The sequence below is a fragment of the Acromyrmex echinatior genome, unplaced genomic scaffold (genome assembly GCF_024713525.1).
Source record: "Acromyrmex echinatior isolate Ae372 unplaced genomic scaffold, ASM2471352v2 Scaffold27, whole genome shotgun sequence".
NCBI classification, from domain to species: Eukaryota; Metazoa; Arthropoda; class Insecta; order Hymenoptera; family Formicidae; genus Acromyrmex; species Acromyrmex echinatior.
In genome coordinates, this window is record NW_028259061.1 from 149,019 (window position 1) to 168,862 (window position 19,844).

The 19,844-nt window shown below is 30.7% G+C and overlaps 2 protein-coding genes and 1 long non-coding RNA gene across 10 annotated transcripts in view; 1 reads left to right on the forward strand and 2 right to left on the reverse strand.

Moving 5' to 3' along the window:
- The window catches only part of CRMP (Collapsin Response Mediator Protein), a 41,074-nt gene extending 25,509 nt beyond the window's left edge, over positions 1–15,565 (reverse strand). For 2 of the 8 annotated variants that reach the window (XM_087416522.1, XM_011054655.2), the window contains exons 1-3: positions 15,249–15,564; positions 4,724–4,818; positions 3,918–4,230 (exon numbers count right to left, since the gene is read on the reverse strand). In XM_087416522.1, the coding sequence (XP_087272648.1) occupies positions 3,918–4,230; positions 4,724–4,818; positions 15,249–15,287 (447 nt within the window). In that variant the 5' untranslated portion in view covers positions 15,288–15,564. Of the gene's footprint in view, positions 1–3,917; positions 4,231–4,723; positions 4,819–11,982; positions 12,004–15,248 lie in introns of those variants that run through there. The other 6 variants (XM_087416521.1, XM_087416519.1, XM_011054653.2 and 3 more) reach the window with 6 other exon arrangements.
- Positions 4,826–12,503, forward strand: LOC147906483 (uncharacterized). The gene is made up of 2 exons (XR_015548395.1): positions 4,826–11,710; positions 11,914–12,503. It is a non-coding gene; the product is annotated as an uncharacterized LOC147906483 (long non-coding RNA).
- Positions 15,566–16,778: 1,213 nt separating the features above from the next.
- The window catches only part of Mical (Molecule interacting with CasL), a 28,372-nt gene continuing 25,306 nt past the window's right edge, over positions 16,779–19,844 (reverse strand). Inside the window, exons 23-27 of the mRNA XM_087416511.1 lie at positions 19,382–19,529; positions 19,146–19,255; positions 18,686–18,859; positions 18,353–18,467; positions 16,779–17,840 (exon numbers count right to left, since the gene is read on the reverse strand). Coding sequence (XP_087272637.1) covers positions 17,744–17,840; positions 18,353–18,467; positions 18,686–18,859; positions 19,146–19,255; positions 19,382–19,529 — 644 coding nt within the window. The 3' untranslated portion in view covers positions 16,779–17,743. The remainder of the gene's footprint in view (positions 17,841–18,352; positions 18,468–18,685; positions 18,860–19,145; positions 19,256–19,381; positions 19,530–19,844) is intronic.

Consider the following 19,844-nt stretch of genomic DNA (forward strand, 5'->3'; position numbering starts at 1 on the left):
GTGTTTCGAGATTACTGAGTACTTGGACTGGTCTAATTTTATATTATTGCGATGTTCTTTAATTCTTGTCTGCAATTGTCTCTTCGTTTGGCTAATATATGATGCAATTATTATAATTTACTTTATATATGACATTATTATTTTTATCTTGTTAATTTTTGTCCTTATGAATTTTAATAAATTTATTAAGCTTGTTTAAGCACCTTATAGCCAATCATGTTTTTGGATTTATTAATATATAGACTTAGTAATTTTGTTAGAAAGAGATTTTATATATGAGAAAACCATTATTGCTCTCAAAACTCTATCCAGTGTCGTTATCTGACGTTATCTGAGCTGGTGTTATTAACCATCGTGGATTTTTTATAAATCAAACTTTTAATCTTTTTGTTAATGTAATAAAAAATCATTCCTAAAGGATAATCGTTATCCTTCAAATTTTCTATTATAAATTCTATGTTCTTATTATAAAAAGTAGAATTTGACAATAAGATGGCTCTATCAACTAAGCTAAATGGTCCCTATCTTATGATATGTAGGAATGGAATAGAATGATAAATACCACTCAGAGAACATTTTTTTACGATACCAATCTAAAATAAGAGTACTGTCTTTATTGATGACCGATAAATCCAAAAAATTCAGACAATGATTTTCCTCATATTCGATAGCGAATTTAAGTCTATCATGCTGTTCATTAAATGAATTTAAAATTTGACCTTATCTTTAGGTGCAATCATAAAGACATCAATATATCTAAAATATGCAGAAACTCGAAATTGCAAAGAATTTAATATTCTCTCTTCCAAATCCTCCATGACAATGTTAGAAATGATAGGGAAAAGGGGGGAACCCATAGATGTGCCAAAAGTTTGTTTGTAAATATTCCCATTAAAAGTAAAATATGTCAATGTTAAGACAAATTTGACCATATTAATGAATTCATTCTTTGGAATGTTTGTAGCACCTTTAATGGAGTCCCACCTTTCCACCAATCCATCCAGCACAACATCCAATGGAACATTAGTGAACAGAGAAGTAACATCTAATGAAACCATTATCTCTGTTTTGTCAATCATCATTCTAGTTAATTTATTGTGAAATTTAAAGCTATTCCTTATTTTACTTTTTGGAGGGATATTCTCAGAGATATCTTGCAAATAACTAGCTAACGAATATATAGCTGTGTTGATTGAAGAAACGATAATTCTAAAGGGAATTCCTTCTTTGTGTATTTTTGGTAAAATATATGCTTTCGGCAAGATGGTATTACTTGACCGAAGACTCCACAATTCCTTATCTGAAATGAATCCCTTCTGATGTCATTTTTTTAACATATTCAGATTTCTTTCAATCACCATTGCCGAATTTTTTTTAACCACCAATTTTAGCTCCAGTCGTAACAAATTTATTAGATATGCAGGAATGCTTGTCTCACTTAAATTGACGAACCATTTTTTATTAGTTTATTCTAATGGATTAAAAGAAACACCTCTAAATTTGTCAGGTTCAATATTGATGGTGATTAAAGATTCATTAGAATCAATCAAAGGAATATTTTGCCTAAACTTTAATCTTTTAGTTTCTTCTTTGTTATTCCCAATATAGAAAAAACGTATTGATTGGGTATCTTTGGAATCATCAAACTCTTTTTTCGCCATTAACCAACAAAACTTCTTTCTATGTTTTAAAAATAATCTTCTTTCACATTTAAAAAGAATTGTGATGATGTGTTGCCACAGATGGTCAGGTAAAGAGTTAATAAGAGTCCAATTGAGGCTAATCCCTTCTGCAAAAATTGTTTTGTAGAAATCAGAAATTTCAATATTAAGTAGTTTCTTTTTTAAAAAGAAAAGTGATCTTTTATATTTAATATTCGTTCTATGATGATGTAAAACTAATGAATTTCTAAACATATGATTTAAATGAACTGGAATGACTTCATACTCTTTACAATGTCTTAAAAATTTCAATTTAGAAATTGCCTCAATTAATCTATAATTATAATCAATCCACTGTTTTAATAAAAAGGCAATATTATCATTAATTTAATAGACACTGATGGAGTTTTGAGAGATAATGGTTTTCTGATATATAAGATTTATTTCTAACAAAATTATTAAGTCTATTAATAAATCCAAAAACATGATTGGTTATAAGGTGCTTAATAAATTAAACAAGCTTAATAAATTTATTAAAATTCATAAGGACAAAAATCAACATGATAAAAATAATAATGTCATATATAAAATAAATTGTAATAATTGCAATTGTAATAATTGTATGTTGGCCAAACGAAGAGACAATTACAGACAAGAATTAAAGACCATCGCAATAATATAAAATTAGACCAATCCAAGTACTCAGTAATCTCGAAACATATCACAGAAATTAATCATGACTTTGATTGGGAAAAAGTTAGTATTCTTGATTTTGAACAGAATAGAAAAGAAATATTTCTGAAATGATATACATTGAAGAACAAAAAAATGGTTTAAATTTAATGAAAGATACTGAGTTATTGGATAACTGTTATTTTAACATACTTGATGATATACGAGAACATAAATGGTCACAGTTTTAAACAGGCTTGTTTTTACATTCGCTTTTACTGATTTACTTTTGTTTGATCTACACTTCACATTAGTTAATTTTCAAAACACGAGCAACAGTCATTATCTTTGTTGTACTTAACCGAATCTTTGATTGAGAGTTTAGATTAGTATTTTATATAAATTACCGTAAGTTATTATTTGATTTTGTACTTCTTTTTTTTCACACTATATATTATCTTAATAATATATTATCTTAATAAACCTATTTATTCTACAGAATATCATAAAATACTCGCAATTAAAAAATTCTCAAACCGTTTGGTACAAGTCTGTGACAGTTTGATACAAGTCTGTGACTGGATTCTCGATCTCAATCGAGGAATTTAGCAAATCTATTTTTTTATCGATGAACATAATTAATCTACTGTTGACTGAAGTATCCAAATGTTTCTATCTTATTTTCATCTGAGGTATTTATTGACATTCGAATTTTTTTATATTTTATATTCTTTTATATATTTTTTATACTATGATACTTCACCATTTATGGTTTTCAAATTTTCATTGTATCCGTTTTCTTTGTTCGTTAACTTAAGATTATATCTCTGCGTTGTAGCACTGAAGAAGGCTTTGTAATGTTATTAATTAAATTATTTTTAAGTTAATTTAATTATAGCTCGAAATAAGCCATGATATTGTGTTAAATCTTAATTGATCATCGATATAATAATAATCGGATTATTACTAATATCAGACAGTGTTAACATCTGATGAATTTATTTAAAACTTTTAAATTGAATTATGATTATCTCAATGACGAATGATATACCTCAGTGATAAAAGTATAAAAGATAGAATTGCATTAATTTTATGTAATTCGTATATTCGTAACTTACATCGGAATTAGATAAATTGTCATTACGACAATTGACATCTAGTTAACATAATCAACGTATAACTCTATAATAGATAAACGTTATAAAATGTTGATTTTTTAAAATATCGTATTTAGAAATGTCATAATTTTAACAGAAGGGAAGAAAGATGTCAAACCTAAACAGATTTTCTTTCTTAGGAGAATTTCATATTAAACATTGAAATTATCTCGTTCCGGATAACTAGAAAAACAGAATAGATGCACATGGCGCAATGACCTGGCTTAAACATTATGTTGCACTTATAGCGTAAACGCTTGATTGATGTATCATAAAAGCAATAATATAGTAGTTAATAGCTAGGAAAATTGATCAAATTAGAAATAGACACTTGTGACATGTTCTAACAAACTTGATTGGATTGCAATATATCTGTTGTAAGATATAATAAAAAATATAAACTTATAAAATGTTTTAATCAATTTACCTTCGGGCTCCAAGATGTAACGGCGACATGCAACGCATAATCGCAGCATACTTTTTGGTCTGCTGATTGTCTGTATCTCTCGTAAGCTTCCACGAGGCTCTCGTCTTTTCGCGGCACCACAAAATCAATGATCATCGTAGTGCCGCCAGCGACTGCGGCTTTTGTGCCCTGATAAAAGTCATCTACCGACGTGGTACCCATAAACTCGAACTCGAAATGTGTATGTGGATCTATGCCACCGGGCATTACATATCTTCCACGAGCATCGATGGTTCTCGTGCCACCCGGAATAATGAGATTACGTCCCATTTGTCTGCGAACAAAAATGAAAATTTTTGTCAAATAATTTCCTTCGTCCTTCGCAATCAATTCGAGTCTTTTTGAAATTACGACTCAATTAGTCAAATTAATCTCAGTTGACATTGGCCAGTTGATTTGACATCTATCGATTATCTAATGCTTACGATCAGTCACACTCGTTTGATGAATTAGCGAACGTAAATATGTTATTTGTCACTACACACCTCATTCAGTTCTAAGTGATAAAATTACCGCGAATGTATCACATTTAGTTTGTATGAAGTAGCGGAGCTTAGACAAGTGAGCTAAATATATTGTAATATTACCGGCATATTACTAGTTTAAATACACGAACCTCACTATTTTTGAGAATTATGCGGATCTGAGCTTAGTAATTTACTCTTAGTAATAAATCAACTGGTGATTTCTACACACGACGCGTTATATGTATAAACGCGGAATATAAATCATATCGTATAATTAAAATGTATATCGTATTTGCATACCTGATGATGCCATCCTCGATGTAGACATCGCTGTCGATTATCCCATCGTCGTTAACAACCTTGCCATTTTTAATTAACAATCTGTTCTGCGCGCTCTAAAACAAAATAATATTTGCGTTAGTTTAATGAGAGTTTATAGTTTCAAAAATATTGCTTCTAATGATTATGGGATATAACGGATTTAGCAGATCTCTTCTGCTATCGACCATGATTCGCCCGACTGTCCTTGGTATAACGTAACTTGATAGTACGCATCGTGCATGGACTTCAACATCCGGCATACGCAATTAATGTATATACGTGCGCATTGCCGTGTACTACGGTATTATCAATCAGCGATGTATAAGAGAGTGCTCGTTCACGCACTTCCGCCAATGTACGCGATACGGATTTAGAGCATGTACACGATGTGCATGATCCGATAAGCTAATAATTATTCTATGTTTTTTTTTAAAGGATATACAAAACACATTTCTGTTCATTTTTTGCAGTGAAATGCAAATAAATTAATATTAAAAAAATTTGATCAGTGTATAATAAGTACTTATTAACGTCATAAAATATTGAAATACTAAATATACTAGAAGTCTAATTAGAAATTAATTGGAGTTTTATTTATTACATATATCCATGATAGGTATAAATAGGTATGTAGATAGAAACTGATACCAAAAGATTTAACGATGTCAAAAATCTCAATGACCAATTAACGAAATCAAAAAGTATAATATAACGCAGTTATCAGTTGCAATTATCTTTTGTTTCATTATTTATGTAACATTGCATTCCATATACGATCTTTATCTTGTTGGAGGAATAAATGCGGAGAGAGGAAGGGGGGAGGGAGGGAGAGAGAGAGAGAGAGAGAGAGCCGGAATTAGAATATGCACCACAGCTAGATTGCATCGTATCGGTGCATGAATGAACATTCCTTTAAAGGGATGTTGTGTTTTTCGCTCTCGTGCGTACAGAGAGAATATAAAGGTCCAGCCCCTAGAGAAAGGGACTGACGATGAGGACAACAGGGCGTCCGTCGATGTCAGAGGAAAAAGAACAATTCCCGCTACCCACACCAGCATAGTCTAGACTTCTTTGCGCCCCATGGAATCAGTCATGTTGATATAACGAGTTCTTCCGGACGAGCTTTATAAGACCCCTTCAATCTTGAACAAATTTTAGCCGCCCTTCGATGCTTCTATGTCACCAATCCTAATCAGTACCATACTGTTTCGCATCAGAAAGCAATTCGATATACAAACAGCTCAAATACTATTTTACGTACAATCTGTCTAACGAGATTTTCATGTCACATAACTGTGAAATATTACAAATAAACGTTTACATTATTGGTATGAGTTTCGTATACAACCATTGACTTGGATAATTTCTTAAACAATCTGACACTATAAATACACTTTTTGATAGATATAGGATTGCATCAATTGAAGACGTTCAACAGAATCGGTGCAACAATGCATCTCGATTGAACTAATATGTAAAATTCAATGTAAAACAGATACGTGTAGGAGATACTTTATGGGAAATGTAGAGAAACGCTGATGCTTGACCTTCGAATTTATGTGCTGAGAGACCATCGGTAGATGTATTTTACGAAGGCGGAGACCTTGTCATCTTCAGAGTATAGTATTAACAGCAGCCGAGAACATATGTGTTTCATGTGTTAGAATTAGAAATCAGCACGCGAGTATTTTCGGCGAGCATGCTCTTCAGATACTCTTCACTTATACGACATCGTGTGTGATTTTTTTAAGTGAAATCTTTGCGGGAGTGCCTTGAAAGCAATAAAATGAAGTATCAGTCACTGATTTAAACTCTCTCAAAACTCGTAAATCGATAAATTATACAAAATATATTTTGTTTTATTGTTGATCTCTTCTTCTCTCTCTTTCTCTCTCTTTGTCGAATTATTAATTATATACAAGTAGATAATATTAATAATAAAATGTAATTATTGTAAATTTTAATCAAAAAAATAAACTTTTCGCAACTTTTTACTTTCTTTTCGTCTAATTAAATCCAATTTTAAAATTAATAAATTATATTAAACATACATATTAGCACAAAAGTTCCAAACAGTTACAATAAACTTTTATAGTTTCGTATAAAAAGATGCCAAATGTACGATAAAACAGACAATTATAATAATATAATTAATTAGAAATAATTAATCCTTCAATTTAATATAGACTTTTTTCATAAAAAATACTTTATGTATAATATATTGTATAAAGCTATTGTTTTTTATTATATAATATGTGAAGCAATTTATGCTGTATAAAAGCGACACTAATACGTTGCAAAATGCGGGTTGCGTCAAGCCAGAGCAGGGACCCTGGTTAAAATCAATAGTCTCCGACACTTCCTGCCTATATGTTTCAAATTCGCCGGTACGAATCGGCACGGTTGTAACTTGTAAGTGAAAATCCCTTATCGCGAATATCTTCTTACGATTAGAGCGGCAATTTGGCGTGTCAGAACCTGCTAACTCTCTCTCTCTCTCTCTCTCTCTCTCTCTCTCTCTCTCTCTCTCTCTCTCTCTCTCTCTATATCTTTCTCTTCATCTCTCAAGGTCTCTCACAAAGTATGAGAATAGGATTCCTCTTTTAGACTTTCGGTGCTAGGCGCGAGAATGCAGATAGATCGATCTTCCAACAAATGTCTGTTATTTCCTTGCAATATCTATGCGACATGTTGTTTCCTTTGCCAGTGAGGAAGAAGCTAATAGAAACTATTTTTAGAAACTGTAACTTCCATCTAATTTACATCACTCACTTAATTTAATTGAAAGTATAACTGACGCGCACGATTTTTCATGTACGAAAGATGTTTATTTAGACCGCAAAAAATTATAATTAAAAGCTCTATAATAAAAAAAAAAATTTACAGAGGTATCTTTTATCTTTATGAAAAATGTTTTCTACGTTTAAACTGGTAATTTTAAACAACTGCGATGTGCAGGTTGACTCGACAAACAGTGCGAAACACACACGGCGCACGCCAAACTGAGATATTACATAATCATTTGATGTATTTAATGTTTTGCATTTAAAAAGATTATCAAATATTAAAAACTTATAAATTAAAAATATATGGTTAACAAACTTTTTTCTATCCTTAAAGATTCTTTATCGTTAAACATGATAAATGTGATTTATATTTGTTATAAGGAACATACACACCATACAGTGAGTGCAAAAAAGTATTCGTACAGGGAAATTTTTTATAAAAAAGTCTTATTTGTAGAAAATAAACATTAATTAGTAATTTTACAATGAATACATTCTGTTCTAACATAAACAAACGAGCTTCACTTGTATTCCTGATTTTAGAAGCTAAATTTCTTGACTGTACGCATACTTTTTGAGCGTCCAAACAATACAATTTTAAATTTTTGCTTATTTTTCAGATGATATATTTTCTATAATTAATACACATTTTTTTGGTAAATATAATTTTAAGAAATATACAGTCATTTTATTCTTTATAAATAAATTGTTAATTATCCAACAAGAAATGATCATCAATTAAACGTCGAATCGATGTTGAAATCATTGTATCGATATCGATTCAACATCAGTTCGATTACTCATTTGTCGCTGGATACTTATTTTTTGAAAATAAAATTTTTTTAAAAAAACATTTTCTCTATACGAATACTTTTTGTACTCACTGTATATAAGTACAATAATACCCAAATTTCACAAAAAATTATGAATAATGATAATAATATTGTACCATTAAAGTGCTTCTCAAGAAAAGTGATCTGATTCGTAAATCGTTCTTAATTTTTTCCAAGTGCAGTACTTAACAAATATATATACACACGCAGATTAATCTGCGTCTGGGAAAGAACTCAATAGTTACGCAAGGCAAACTGCTTCTTCTCAATTATCGTACGATCGGCGCCTATCGAGTACGAGTAATTACGTCATTTTTCTTAATGAGAGATACCGTACGCGGACACATGCGTGCATCTAATTCATGACTGCGCATGAAACCTACGCTATGAGCTCTCTTTGAGACGACATTGTTATCCTTGGACCGTATCCCACGATCGTGTTTTACCACGTAAAACGATCGCGCGAAGATGCACACGCGTACAAAACTGACATTGAATTGCTTGAATTCTAAGCAAAATATTATCCGACATTTCCCACATCTCATTTTAATGAGAATCCACTATAAATCAAATTTATTTCTATTCTATATATAAGCATACGCTTTGATTATTTCTTACACACACAACATTATTTCTGACACACGTTAAGAAGATTGCAATCGTTAATACATATATTGGTCTTGTTTGTATTTATTAACATAAAATTCTATGAGTTTCACGCGAACGAGAAAGATCGCGAACGATCCGACTGTCTATTCTACATTCGTAAATACGACATGCACAGAAAATGATTGAACATAAGTTACACCTCTTCCTCTATCACGGCGTTTATGTTTGAGAATTAGTGCCGGCAACCCGCGTTTCGATTGGCCGACTTAGCAACCTAGTCAAATTGAATTTTGCATAGTGCATCATCGTGAAAACGCAATGAAACGTAAGAAAGGATTTTTCATGAGATTGCTTCGACCAACAATAGTTAAAACTCTAAAACTAGGCAAATGTGAATAGCAACAAAAGGAAGCAGAGCAAGATAAGTAGCTAGCAAAAATTGCCGTGAATAATAGTATACTGCGATATGCTTCGAAAGCCATATGTGTCAATCTTTTAATTTAGTCATATGCGACGCGCGTGTCGTATCATGATAACTTATCATACATCAATAATTGACCGTGTCTACAAAGCTAACATCACATTTTTAAAATAATATAATATAAATTGTATTAATTGATAATAACATTATAAATTATTAATTAATTAATGGATTAATTAATGAACTTGTAATCTTTTGATAAGAAGTGCTAGAATTCTTCAAGTGTGAGAATTTTTTTCAGAAAAGAAATTCTAATGATCGAGTAGTAAATCCGAGAATACAGGATAACAATGTTTACGATTTGGAATACAATATATTTTGAGTCGTATGAAGATAACAGAACATTATCTCGTAGAAATCAAATAACAACAAATAACAATTAAATGCATAAAATGTGAGATGTAACGCACTTATAGCTTGCAAATAGCATAGCAGTTTATAAATTCACTAAATTCTTATAAACAGTAATATTAAATATAATAAATAGTTTACAAACTATTATATTATCTAATTAATTGAATAAAAATCTTTTAGTTTACTTTACGACGATTAACTTGGACAGTAACTTGACAAACTGCTGTTGATTTCTTATAATGCTCGGTAAAAATATTAATAGTTATATTACAAATTACAACAGAATGAGTAGACTCTATAAGAGTATTTCAAAATTCGCGCCCGCAAAGTACAAGATGTGATACTTTACTAAAAACAAATAACTTTTTCCTTTAATAAAATTGCATCCGATAAATAATTTTTGCGCTTATTTAGTTAATTTTAATCTGTTCTCCTGCCAAAACTACTTGTTAGATTTTTGCAATTTTGCAAAAGGGAAAAGTTGTTTCTTTTAGCATAAAGTATCACATCTTGTACTTCGCAGGCACAAATTTTTAAACACCCTGTATATTTAATGATTAAAATGGCTAAATTATGTTATTGATTAGGGGCAATAAAACGTGCTCTCTGTTGAAATAAACATGTAATAAAATATTATAACGTAAAAGTCCAGCGCACAATGAAAGAAATATTGGAATATACATATATTAAATATTAGAGAAATGAGGAATAGAGAGAGATGTAATGCACAATGGATATTTTATTTGTTTAATTTTTATTTCTTTAATATTTAATATATATTTATTTTTGCTATTTCCGCAATATCTCTTTCATCGTGTGCCTTACATTTACATGAATAATACAATTAGATTAATTTCCGTTAATTTTATATATATATATATTTTCCATGCGATTGTATATCTTTTGCGAGTGTGTGTTTTTCGCGTCATCTCTTATACATCATCGCAAATCACGCCTTTGTTTATCCCATATTATCGCACGCTCGTAAGATCGTAAAGATAAAATTGTCGAATGATTGGAGAACGTGTTGCTTAATTTCTAATCAACGACATTTTCGTCTTGTCAGGAAGTTCTTCTCGTCGCGTTTCTATCGAAAAAAATCACGCGGGCGCCAGAGATGTCTCCGGTTTGTTTCTCGTATTTTTACTCTCGCAAAAATCGTCATCCGAAACAATTCGCGGATTAGCGATTGAATAGCAGCCTAAATATACTATTTCATTCGAAACCAAACCGTCATTACCATCAATGCGGTAAAACGTATTTTAAGGAGCATACCGGCGCGGCAGAGAATTTTCCCGACATTAGGTCGGCGAGTCGAGTCGACGAACTATTGATTCGCAGAGCGCCACCGCCGCCGCCGCCGCCGCCGCCGCCGCCGCGCCGACCCTGCGTCACTTCTGACCGCTCACCGCCTTTCAGTACCGTATGATTTTCCCTCTGTGCATTTTCCATGTTCTACTGTATTATATTATCTATATTACAAATCCTAAGCACATTAAAAGTATTTCTGCTTGAGTTTTTCCATCAAAATCTATACACTAGATATACACCAGTATAGATTGAATTGAGGAACGTATCGATACAAATTTCAAAGTCCTTTAACCTTTTTCAGATAATGAAATCTTCATTATCTGTAATTATTTGCCGATCCTAACGAAGAAGAAAAACAATCGATATTGCATCGAGATATGATGAATAGAGGTTTTCCGTAACTAGAAGAAAATAGTCATAGAAAATTCTAAAATTCCAATAAGACAATGCAGATTTTTTGATCTAATAAACAACGTTAAATTAAATGCAGTTAGTGCTTGAGGGATAACATGCTTGAATCTAACGGTATGACGATTGTTCCGTTTGCAGAATCAGTGAGAAAGAGGATGAGAGAGCTTTCTACTTTCAATAGGTAGTAACTAGTATGTACTAATTAAAGACAAGAGGCTAAAATTGGAATTTAAATTTCATTAGCATCATCGAATTAGAATTAATCAAAAAAAAAATCTTTAAATCTTTTCGATAATGCAAATGTAATAAGGTATATTCGTGTTGTCGAAAAGATCTAGAAATTATTTTTTTAATTCTAATTTTTACCTTTAACTTTATGTTTAGATTTGTTTTATTTAAGAAATGGACTACGAATCAATAGGACACTAACCTTACCACGGGACGACTACCTACTTTCATTTGTCATATTGGAGCTGAGATGTTACAATGGTCACGCTTTTTTTTTTACGAATGTTCGTCACATTTTATATTTATTCCGATGTCACATAATAACTATTCAAGCTCGAACTCTAGACTACAACCTAACAATAGACCGTCGATATAGGCGTTACTTAATGACGACGCTTCTTTCTATTTTATCGTTTCTATTGACGTTGGCACATCATAGAAACGCGTATAGTGTAGAGTATAGGTATAGCTTCCGCAAATGATGCCCTACATTTTCTAAATCGGTGCCTCACAATGGTTGTGTGTACACAAAATTGCAGCGTACACATTATTTAACGTTTATTTATTTTCCGTGAGCGAGCACTTCTTATTTTTATGATGACTATCTCGTATACATATAATATATCCTTTGAAGTAGACTATTAAAAAAATTCAATGTATCATTTATGTATCATTAATGTGAAATAAAATTTAGACGTCAAGATTTTCTATTTCTTATAGAAAATCTTCGTAATTTTCATACACGATATACTTTTGAATATTTTTAAATTCTGACTCTTCATGCAATTTATATAAGTACATACGTATGTATAAGTGATAAAAGGTAATAAAATCATCGAGTCGCCATAAAACCAACAGTATGAATTAGCTACAGACTTCTTCGCTGTCTTAGAGAATAATTTCACGCCTCATAGGATGTATATGAGGCTCGCGATACTTGTATTGATACCGATTGAAGTAATGACGCGATGTAAAAGAACCTTTGTGAACTTGGCACCCGACTTTTTATAAATTAATTTTTTTTATAACAAAATGATAGTATTCCGTTTGTAGTATTTTGTTTGGAGTAACAATAGTTTCGTTTGTAGTTTCATATAATAAAAAATAAAAATTTTTTTAAAAATTACCGTCATCCGACTTTAAGATAAAAAAAAATTATTAATATATCTTGATTTAGAATCGTTTGTAGTGATTTTCCGGTCGTTCGTAGTTGCACCGTAAAACGTTACATAATTTATTTATCGTTAATTTGTTGTAACTGTGTTACAACTTTGATGCAACTACAAACGATCGGAAAGTCACTACAAACAACTACAAACGATTCTGAATATCAAGGTATATTAATAATTTTTTTTATCTTGAAGTCGGGTGACGATACTTTTTCAAAAATTTTTTATTTTTTATTATATGAAACTACAAACGAAACTATTGTTTACTACAAACAGCTACAAACGAAATACTATCATTTTATTATAAAAAAAATTAATTTATAAAAAGTCGGGTGCCAAATCGTCACAAAGGTCGTAAAAGAAAAGCGCACCGAGATGCATTTTCTTCCAAATATAGCAATTAATTGATCTTTATCCGAGAAATTTGATAAATATCCAAAAAACAATAAAATTTTTGGTTAATTTAAAAGAAAAAAATCTCAAAATATAAATAAATACAAATAATTTTATTTATATCAGAGAGAATTCGTTAAAAAAAGATAGCAATTTATTTTTATGCACATAATGTTATGTATCTATAAATTATTGCTTAAATTGCATATCATCATAATTATATCGTATTTGCGTCAAACGTTATAAACATTTTCATTGATTAAAAAATGTCTGATATGTTGCACGTAAAAAATAAATGATGATAGTGATGTACCAGTAATCAACCAAGTAAAGTCAACAATTTATCACTTATCTAACAAGATATAAACACGCATGCACATATATAAAATTTGAAAAATAGAACGAGTAATCTTCTAGCAGCCGTGTTACTCCGATTAAATGCATATTATGTCATATGCAAACGATAACCTCAATAAGATAAACGGTATCGCTAAAAGTTCTCATGCGATCGGGAGCACGATTAAGTCGTATCATATATTTTTTAAATCCAAGCTATATCAACTATTAAAGGATATTAATTACAAAAAATATACCGTTTAAATCTACGAATTACCGACTACAAATATCGTTGTTGTTTATTAATTAGCAGATATATTAATGCAAATTTCTCATTCCCACAGTAAATTTCATACTTTACTAAGATTCCAGACGTACCCAGATAGCAAAATGTCTGCAGTCTTCTAGCAGACTGTCAGCAGATTCGAGCAGAAAATGACGGCAGTCTGCCATCAACTGCGTCCGCATTAGGATTGTATTCTGTTAAAATCGCCTGTCGATATACATGAAGGCAAATTGTTGGCAGAAACTGAGCAGATTCTGCCGACATTATCTGATGTTTGCAAATTCTGTTACGTTTTTCTATCAGTCTTTCAACAGTATTACGTACATCTAATTCTGTTGTTAATTTATTTGGCATAGTGTGTAGCAGACATTAAAAAAAATCTGTTTTCTACTTGGCTATCTGGGTATGTACGTACAAATGTAATCATTTTTGTGATATTTTAAAGTAAGCTGCAAACAATTCTAAAAAAATAGGAGTTAATTATTACATGCAAGCTCTGTTTCGAATAAATTGAATTTTTTTAAGTGTAAGTAGAAAAATTAGTACGATTAGAAAACGTTTTACGCAAAAGTGGGTAAAATTGAAAAGTGCAGGCTTTAATTTGTTTGAGAAAGTGAGATAAAAGTTAAAACGGAATGAGAGTTAACGATTGTTAGTTTTAATTTAATTTTAATTTGTAATATCGACGGACGTACTCTTTGATAAATCAATGATACAATTCTCTCTCTTTAATATTTTTTTAAAAAATAGTATTTGTTCAAAAATTTCCTTCTTCAAAGAATATATGATATTCTCGATGCTGAAGACTTTCACGACACGTATTTAAAATAGATTCAAAAAAGATTCGCTCTTGATCAAGATGAATATATTTTCTGAAAAATTAACTGTGGATGTTGCTCAATAATTTTTATTTCGATACGCGAAAACAGAAGAAAATCTTGTTAACGCCCAGCAGCGCGACGACGAGATTTCCGAGCGCAGAGGGTAGAAATTGAACCCGTGAATGATCTTTATAGGTTTATTCACACACGTTGCTTGAAGTCTCAAAATTTGTGTACTTAAAAGTGAGATAAATATATGTATTTAGGCGTTGAAGAGAAAGAAAACGAAGATAGTGTAAAAAGTAGAATCAACGCTAGAATGGAGCTAATTTATCGCAATTTATCGAGCCACTGTGATCCTCGCTCATCACGTCGTCATTGCACATAGATAAAAATAACGATGTTCCTTTTCTTCGGCGTAAAAGTAACAGCCACGTAGCGGGGAGTTTGCATTACAGGTGCTAAAACTGGCTAAAACGCACTCACCTGCAGATGAATGGGTACCTTCTTTACCGGAGTACTCATCTCTCGCGGGCTCACCTTCCACGGTACTCTCAAGATAGATATTCACTCTTTGATTCTCTTTTGATGCACGAGCCACTTAGCTTAGCGTTTGCAATCTTTTCTCCTCTGCTCTTGATTCTTTTCTACGCGGAGAGAAGCGAACGAAGGCAGGTATACCCTGATGTACCCCGACTACCCGCGTACCAACTACTAACGTACAATACCGGTTACACGTACAAACTGCGCGCATCGACTAAACCACTAACTAAACGCGGTTGACGTTGTTGACGGTTGACGCTTGACGCTGTGCGACGCTGCGAGCGCGCGTCACCACCATTTTACACCGCACCGTTCGCACCGTCTAAAGGGTGACTACTCCCTCACCTCGGCCAATCGGAGCAATGCGCGGACAAATTTGAAATAAAACACCGGTAAGATTCACTTTATATGTAGCCATACGCTTAGATATATATATATATATAAATATATATATATATATAATATTCGACTTTACATTATATTTACGAATTTCATGAATCGCGAATCACTTCTTTCTATTCTATCAAGTTCTTTTTTTTTATTACCGACATATGTGTCGATAAAAGATGAAATAAAAGGTACCTTCTGATTATTTTTTAGCACTTTCAGTCATAATAATACGAAAATAACACTAACAAAATTTTGCATAGGTATGCGTTGCGCGCGCGCGCGTACATATTATATACACTCTTTGACAAAAAGTTAGGCACAGATTTGAATAAAAGCCATTTCAAAAACAGCGACGAATATGGCAAAATGTCATAGGACTATTTCGATTTTTCTCGATAAAGCCTTCGAAGAAAGTCCTACGCATTGAAGCTATATCTATCACCATTATCAAGAAAATGATCTAGATTTGTGCATAACTTTTTTTTCAAAGAGTATATACACTGACATATAAAATACATAAACGCTTTTCTACTATTTTCATCTACAAAATATATTATCACTGTAAGAACTTATTCATTGTTTTATTTCAAATACAAATGCTTAATTAAACAGTAGTCTTTGGTCGTATTGTTATGTACATATGGAATTTCAAAATATCTTACGTATAACGTTTAAAAAGATTTTTATGCTAGAATCGTGAAACATCATTTCTTTTCTTAAAAAATAAAATTATGAAAATAATTTTATAATCATCTATTTTACTTTTTTTAAACTAATGAAATTAGTTTCATTTTAGGGTTGCAAAGAAATTTACAATTAAATTTAGTTATTTATGCTCAGTCGCTTCTTTTTAATATTTTGCAATAAAATCTTATTTTATTCTTATTACATTCAGCGTGATGTTGACAAAATCTGGCTAGTCAATTCAAGGATAATTCTAGGATATTTCAGGAAAAATTCTGATTTTTCCAGAATTTATATCCATCGATTAATTTTCACTGTTTAATTAATTTTCATCGATTTGTATATTGCTTTGTATTTTAAGTTAGGATTCTATATGAATGAATTAAAAATGCTAACAAATTTGGAACAATATTATTTCTTGTTTTCTAAATAATATCAAAGAAACATCCATCAATACAAACAATTTTTCTACTATGTTCTATTTTAGACGCTAAATTCAAGTTTCTCATTTTCTATTAGTAACTTATTGTATTTTTAAAGGAGGGCTTATACTCAAACACAACTTTTCTGCTAATTTTTTTAGAATGAAAGAATGATAAATTCTAGGCAAGCTCTGAAACTTCAGAGATTTTCTAGGGATTTTCCGGAATACATAAAATTCCAGTATAATTCCAGAATCCAAGGACATTCAAGGATCTGGATATCATGACTTAGTGATCACGTGCGCGTGCGCATATCATTATACAATTAAAGGTGCGTTCCGAGTTTTGCGCTTGTAAATATCATTTGGCCTTACGGAACGTACTCTACATACGATGGAATAGATTTTACGTTTATGTAAAAAATAAAATTTATGTAAAAAAAAATTTAATTATATTTGTAAAAAAGATATGTTTATTAAATATTGAATATATTGAAAATGGGCAGAAATATATATATTCTAGGCATATACGAGTCTTCTATCTTCTTCAAATTCCTTTATCTCACCTACTATTTACAATATTTTATGTATACACACACACACACACACACACACACACACACACACACACACACACACACACACACACACACACACACGCATGTACGCACACATACACACACGCACGCATGTACGCACGCACACACGCACGCACACACGCATACACATATATATATACGTGTGTAATATATATATATATATTACACACGTATATATATATGTGTATGCGTGCGTGCGTGCGTACATGCGTGCGTGTGTGTATGTGTGTACACACACACACACACACACACACACACACACACACACACACATATAAAATTTTCTTCTGGTGTTATCATACAATAAAAAATTGTAGCGGAGAATATATGTACAGAAGCGTATCTTAGACTGAATATTTAGGACCACATTTCTTAATTGGTGTTAATCTCAGGCCTTTAGCCAACATTTGAGCTTCGAGGTCACGATCTTCATTTTGATATCTAAAAGAGAAATAAATATATTTGTATTAATTTTAGAAAAATAGTATATAACTTGTTAAAACGGTGTATGTATTCACAAAAATTTATTTAGTTCAATCATTTTTCTTCAAAAATATTTACACTTGATCTAGCTTCTATCAAAGAGAAACATTTAGAATAAAAAAGTAATTTTAAACACATTATTAGCTTATTTCTTCTTTTTATATAAAATACTACGAATAAGTCATAACATATAACTTTTTGCATCTTTATTTTCTCAAGAAACTCAAAAAAGTACACACACGATTACTATAATATTAAAAAAAAAATCTGTATAAAGAGCTATTAACGATTTCTGACAATAATTAATAAATCTTTCCACTATATGAATTGAAAAAAATATAAACAAATAAAATAGTTGATAATTTAAAAATGTAGGATAAATACTCAAATTTATAAGAGAAAATAAAAATATGGACATAACATGCATTTATAGAAGTAATATGTGTGTCAAACACGATGATTTACACCACCTTTGTCGTTCTTCTTCTAACAGAGCGATTAAGGAATCCCTTTTTGCTACTATCTCTAACATTTCCGTCAAGATTTCTCCTTCCTTTTTAACATCATCACTGGTCTTTTTATCATCTGTAAAATTATATTACAATTCATAAAACCGTTGTATGCTTCTATACACATTGTAATCTAAAAATTTCTCGCTGATAATAATATGTTAGTAGGTTTATCATTTAAATATGTCATTCTTACATTTTGTGTGTTTTTTAATAGAATATTTAATGTTCGATAAATTCTAATAATTATCATAAAATAATAAATTAGTAATTAGAAAATTAGAAAATATTTACCATCGTCAGCTAAACGTTCACGCAATTCTTGTTGCAATCGTTCATGACGATCTTCCAATTGAACTTCTTGCGCACGCACTAGAAGTTCCTTTTCATATCTACGCAGTTCCGTGCGTTCTTTCATTAAATCAAACCATTCCCTAAGCAAATCAGCTTCTTCACGATTGGAAGAATCTAAATTAAATTATTTAATATTATTAGATTTATATTTTTTTTCTTACACATATATAAAATATTTATTTTAACAATATGTATCAATTAATATGTATCAATTATTTTTTATTTTGTTTTTTTAAATTAAAAGCAATTAAAAGTCAATATACAAATCAAATAGAATGAATTAGAAATTACAATAAATTAGATATATAAGTAGAATATTATATTCTAATTTTAAAGTATAATAACGAAGATTAAATAAAAACTTGAAAGGATTTATACACATGTAAATAATATTATTTACCTCCTTCACCACGCAGCGCTTTTTCGACACTTACGCCTCGGCTTTCTAATTCCTTTTGCTTTACTTCGGTTTCTTCCAATTTCCTTTGTATTTCTTGGGCCATTCGTAATCTTTAAAATGCATTTAATTTAGTAAAATTTTCAAATTAAAACTGTATTACAAGCATATATAAGTATGCTCAAATTTGTCTTAGTATGTTGTTCTCTATATTTAAATGTAAATATATTATGCCTTACCTCTTTAATTGTGCTTGTCTAGTTATTTTTTTAGCAGTCTTCAATTTACGAGAAACGCTATTGCACGATTCTTCAGTTGCCGTAACTTTTTGCATGCATGACACTGATAAAGCAGTCGTTTTAGTATCGTCATCTGATAAACTGTCATCTAAAACATAAAAATATAAAATTATATCAATATATAAAATTATATCAATATATAAAATTATATCATAATACAATATTATTTTGTATCTTTATATCGTTAAGAGCCGATTGTTCCACCTTTTGGTAAATTTTATCTGTGAGGTAAATCCACGCATGTGATTGGGTAATCTTGCTACTTACCCAACAGGTAAAATTTACCAAAAAATGGAACAACCGGTCCTAACAAGATAATTAACAAGAAAAATACAAATATAAGAGGGATTAGTCCAAATACATTACTTTCGTTTTGTAATATAAGAATTATTTTAAAAAATAG